The sequence below is a fragment of the Lactuca virosa genome, chromosome 5, assembly GCF_052849685.1.
Source record: "Lactuca virosa cultivar CGN04683 chromosome 5, Lactuca_virosa_CGN04683_v6, whole genome shotgun sequence".
Classification (NCBI taxonomy): Eukaryota; Viridiplantae; Streptophyta; class Magnoliopsida; order Asterales; family Asteraceae; genus Lactuca; species Lactuca virosa.
In genome coordinates, this window is record NC_136430.1 from 65,237,371 (window position 1) to 65,243,370 (window position 6,000).

At 31.8% G+C, this 6,000-nt stretch overlaps 1 protein-coding gene across 1 annotated transcript; it reads right to left on the reverse strand.

Annotated features, from left to right (window-relative positions):
• Positions 1-2,431: 2,431 nt before the first annotated feature.
• Positions 2,432-4,188, reverse strand: LOC145111191 (thioredoxin-like 1-1, chloroplastic). The gene is made up of 4 exons (XM_079047487.1): positions 3,720-4,188; positions 3,444-3,626; positions 3,200-3,364; positions 2,432-2,943 (listed from the first exon to the last, which is right to left on the reverse strand). Exons 1-4 carry the CDS (start codon positions 3,906-3,908, stop codon positions 2,737-2,739), a joined length of 744 nt encoding a protein of 247 aa, XP_078903613.1. The 5' UTR covers positions 3,909-4,188; the 3' UTR covers positions 2,432-2,736.
• Between the last annotated feature and the right edge of the window lie 1,812 nt (positions 4,189-6,000).

Sequence of the window (6,000 nt, forward strand, 5' to 3'; positions counted from 1 at the left end):
CTTACTTGCGATGATTGCGATGTATTCATATAGTAGAGTATAGATGACGACCACAGACTAATCTATATAGTCTAGTGGATCACCGACAGGTTTACAACCTGTAGATGATGAATTTACAAGTTTAGGCGATCTACGAACCGTATATTCATGTGATGTACTCTACCAACAAATTATGAGTTCAGGTGATGTAAGAACCGTATATTCAATGGGATGATTAGGCGATGAATATTAGGAGAAACGCTTAGCAATGGAAATATATAATGCAATGATAGGTATTGATTATACAAGAAATGGCGACCTAGGTGATGATTCTTAGGTGATGTTCTTAGAAATAAATATATAGGAAAATGGGGATGAGTAATTGGGTTGATTGTTTGTTTGATGATTAAACATAGTAACTATATTATTATGGGTTGAAAATCCTATGTACTCACCAGGTTTCCCAACCTGACCCACTCAGCTTCTTTGTATCGCAGGTAACGGTACAAAGGTACATACACAATGAGAGATTGAAGGAGATGTAAACTATTAGTCTAAGACACTATAAGACCTATTTATGCTTATGTTTGGTATCAATTATGACATCCCATGCTTTTTATAAATTAATGAAAAACATTTCTTCGAAAATACTTTTACGTGATCAAATTCCGCATTTATAAATAGACTATGTTTTAAATAAGTATAAACAAAAAGTTTTAAAATGACCGTAAATTTGGGGATGTCACAAAAGAATTGTCATAATCCAAAGCTCTACAACACAAGACACCTGAAAACATAGATACAAACTTTGATGTTGTGCAAACACCAACTTTCACCCTACCTCTATTCTCTCTACCACTGTCGCTGCACAATACCTACCCAACCCTCGGTAATAGTCAAGCCACCTTTCTCTCTTTCTATTTTTCTTGTTGTCATAGATATATAGGGAAATTTAGAGTAATTTCAGATAGTTTTTTCGTGATGGTGGTGGTAATGGTTGTTCAATGTGTAGGTGATGGGCATGTTGTAACTATGGATCTAGAAGATTTCAATGATGATTTTTGTGATTCGTTTCCACAGATCGTCGATTAGGTTATCTGTGAATCTAAAAATATCTGATGATGGTTGAATATGCATATTACATAATCTTCTATGATTGTCTTTGCACTTGACATTTTTTTGTTGAGAATTTGTATATATGTTAGAGTTTTTATTTTTAGGTGTACATTTTCTTAAAGTGTTTGATATTTGGACGTCCTCATTATTAGATGTGCACTTATTTCCAAAATTTTCTAATATTAATTTTATTAAATTTATACCCTTGATTTGACGTGTTTATCAAATCAAGAAGTACGCAAATAAATAATGTGGTTGGTTTTATAAATATAATCACATTTTTAAAAGAGAAATATAAAAAGCAAGACAATATGTAGAAATTGTAAATTGCATCTTCTAAGCATCTTATGTCAATTCATCCATTCGTCTGTGTGGGAGGTCAATAGCAAAACACTATTAATATTTTGGATATATTATTGGTTGAATCGTGGACCTTTTGTGTAAAATTTCACTCCTCAACAACTAAACTTTCATCGGTAGAACCTTGTTCTCAAGCTTTATTATTATTATTATTATTATTATTATTATGAAAGGGATGAGAATGAAAGGAAGGAATTAGAAAGGAAAAACATGTTTTTAAGTTTATTTATTTATTTTTTTTGGAATGGAAGGAAATGAAAATGGGAGGAATAAATAAGCATAAACGGTATTCCTAATATTTAGATGGACTGGGAAGACAATTAAAAAAAAAACACACAACTTTTATCCTTGGTTTGGCAATGAAAAATAGTGGTCGGAGAGACCACATGACCATAAATTAAAATGACCTAAAAAATAACAAATTAGTAAAATAGTTTTCTTTTTTAACAACAAATATAATATAATCCTAAACTCCTTTTAAATAATCTACCTATGTCGACCTTCAACCCCAAAAAAGAAAAACAACACTATTGAACTAGAAAGCATTTGGTAGTAAAATAGTCATTTAATGGAAGGAGAGACCATATGGACATAAAGGTATTTCTTAGTAATTTTGTAGTGTAGGGATCGATTAACATAATGGAGGCTATGATTGCTTATTTAATCCAATTTTTTAAAAATATTTGGATTAGTTAATTTAATATCAAATGATAAGTTGTTTTTTAATGTAAGACAATTTTTGTTTATAGATGTAAAATGACTAGTAAAGATTTGATATGTATATATAAACATATATTTAATGGTAAATTTGTTTAAATAAGTCGTAAACAATTTTAGAAAAGTGTTTATTATCCAAAACTATTATTTAAACAAATAAACATTTTTTTATTTTAAAAATCAAAACACTAGAAACTCTTTATGGCACATAACCACAATAATATCAATAAGATTCAACATTTTTGTCATTAAAATCCCATGAAAGAATACAATTTAGTACCAATCTCCAATAAAAACAATAAGATAATAACAGCAAATCACAAGTTACAATCTTTAACGACATAATGATCAAACATCAAACAAGTAGGGCTTATCTTTCAACTAAAAACCAACAAACCCCACTTTTAGGTTTAAAAAGATATGTACAAAAAACTTAACCTCCCATCTCTTCACCCAATCCGATGCACCAAAATTTCTCGGTTTTTACAAGGGTTCGAGCGAACATTCTCACTAGAAAAATACTCCCTTTGCAGTTTGCAAAGAAATCGAACTACCATCTAAAACCTATGCAAGAAGTAATTTGTTAATAGATGGATTCATCTCTTCAAGAACCACATCTTCCTCATTTGACTTTTGTGGCAAATGATATGAAATTTGACCAATTGAAGATAAAGTCAACAGCTCAGATTCCTCTAATCCTTTGGCTGGACCAAGATTTAGATCACACGCATCATTCTTATGCTTTGACACCGCATCTTTGAATTTCTTGATCTGTAGGCATAAAATCAAGATTCATCCCATCAACCAATTATTCTTATAAAGTAAACGTTTTTTATAATACTATTTTATATAACTCACAAAATAGACAAGATGTAATTATCCATTTGGATTGAAAGGGACAATTATATCGGGTCAAAAACAGGTCCGATCAAAAGTGTTACATTATCTGACCCATTTCTTTCTTTGACCAATTCTATAAACTTTAATTCGTTTAATAATCAATAAAACATAACCAGAATCGACTTACAGTTGCAATGGTGCAGCTAAAGCTACAAAGCTTGCCTTGGGAACCTTTGTAGAATCTGAAAAAGGGCAAAACATGAATATGAAGAGAATGACACATGGGTTTGAGTTCTTCATAGTTCACTTGGAGGAAAATTGTATTAGGGTTTGACTCAGCCAGTTGACAGATCTGATTATAAACAAACAAAAAAAAAGTTAATTAAATTAAAATTTAACAAATAATTAAGAGGGATTTCAGAAGTTCATACCTTGGGGTGTAAAGATTTACAACCACCACAACCAGGTGAATAAAACTCCACAATGACCAATCTATCCCCTGAATTTGATAGTGTATCCACCAATTCCTGGGCTGAATTAATCTCAATCATGTTGGGTTTAAGCGTCTTTTCCCACCATCTCATGGATTTGCTCACACAAATTGATGCATGTGCCTGTAATCATGAAAAAATGAAATCGAACTTAGTATTAAGGGATCATAACCCCATTAATGAAAAATTAAAAAGGCTTCATAAATTTGAACATACATGAATAGGGGTTTTCGCATGCCAAGAACTTGAAGTTAAACCCTTCTGAACTGAGAAAAGTTGGGATCTTTTGGTCAAGAAATCTGTGGCGTGAACTGAAGGGGTAAGGGGTCTATTTGATTTGATTAGGGTTTCGTTAAACGAAGTAGGATAACCAGGAAAACTAATGGGGTTCAATGAAGAAGCCATTGGAGAGATGTTGTTGAGGTTAAAAAATCCACCAAGATTCCACACCCAAAAAACCAGAGAGCTTTAGAGAGAGAACCCTTGTTTGTTCATATATTTGAAGCAAGTCAAAGACCAAAAATGGGGTTTTAGAGAATCCAGATAAGAATACTCCAAAGAACAGTGCTTGATGATATTGATGTAGGAAACGCAAACTCAAGAAAACCCATATAAAGATTTGTTCTATCTTATGATGATGAGAGAGAAATGTGGATATTGAAGCTTTTGAGAGAGAAGGAAAAGTTGGGATCTTTTAAACGAACTTTATTTATCCTTTCACAAAATACGAAAGACTATCGGGTTCGATTTAAAAAAAATGCATTTTTTTTTAAATAAAATGGTCAATAGAAGTTTCAGAGTAGTACTTTTAATCATTCTCTTCGTCTTCTCCTCACTAATGTTTTAAAAACCGATTTTTTACTTGAACCGGTATGGTGACCGATTCCCTGTTCAACCGGTTCAACCGTCGGAAAAACCGGTTTCTATAATTTTCATTTTTTTTTCTATTTTCCTACACATACATATATAAACCATGATTTGACGTTTACAAGTTCAAATATTAAAAATATACATAAAATTAAGTTGTAAATCAATCCAAATACATTAAAATATGACATAACCAGAAGTTTTAATGTTTTACATCAATCCATATATGTCAAAAAGAAAATAAAGAATAATACCGAAACAAAGTATAGTTTTAGATGAATAGAGAACACATCAAAAAACGTTATAACATATACAAGGGTTATCTACAGAAAAGTCCCAAACTTTTTTCAAAAGTTTCAATAAAGTCCTAAAAGTTTTTTTTGAACAAAAAAGTCTTAATATTTTGAAAAAAATCATATAATCTATCATTTGCTGTTCAAATATAAAAAATGACTTTTTCGTAAATTTAGGCAAAAAATCAAAATATTGAGACTTTTCTGTTCAAAAAAAACTTTTAGGACTTTATTGAAACTTTTGAAAAAAAGTTTGGGACTTTTCTGTAGATAACCCCATATACAATATGTTTTTATCTAGAGAAAACAAAATAGATTTGAAAAAAATCACCAAAGTTTATTATGTCAATGGTTCTTTTCCAGATGTTTTTATTTGGTTTAACCGGTTTATTTTGACCGGTTCAACCGGATTTTTCTAAAAACCGGCCGATTCAATCCGGTTCAAAAATCGACGTAAAACCGATGATAGTTGAACCGCTCCCTCCCCCGGTTCCCGGTCCAACCGGTTTCACCGGCCGGTTCAAACCGGTTTTTAAAACATTGCTCCACACGTCTCCAAATCACAAGAAAACCCATTACATAATCAACTTCTTGTGAGAGAGAGAAAAAGTCGGATTACAAATTTATTATTACTAAAATTTTAAATTAAATAGAAAAAAATATATCATAATGACATTTTAGTCTTTTCAAATTTTCAAATGACAAAAACCATAATTAAACTTGCTCAAAATAATCATCAATCCAAAAGTTTAATGATTTTGATATTTTTCATGAAAGATAAAATTGCAAGAATGATCCTATGGTATGTCAAAACTAGCAAGTTTGGTCCAAACAAGTTTGGACTTGCAAGGGTGGTCCAAAAGTTTCATTTTGTTGCGAGTTTTTTTTTTGAAAGGGAACTTCCCTAACGAGGGTTTCCGGGCCAGCTTTCGCGCACCGACTAATCCCCCGCTGCAAACATGAGGCTTTGACTCATGCCGTGGAGTCACTGCAGGCGAACCTCCATGGCCACAAGGGCTGAGTAGTGCCAGGATTTGAACATGGGTCAATAGGTTATCCACCATATCTTTCACATGCCTTACCAAGTCACCACAACCCAAGTGGTGAGTTTGGTCCATTTTGTTTTGATTTTTTTTTATAAAATGACGATTTTGTCTTTGATATTTTCTTTTTTTCAGTTTTTTTATTTCAAAAATCTAAAAAAGAAAAAAATACTCATCTCTCTCTCTCTCTGGAACATCAATGAACAAAAAATCAAAACCCTTTGAACCCATCAACAAAATCATTCATCTCTACTGCAAATCTTAGGTTTGCTCTTGTTTGACTGCCTACCATTA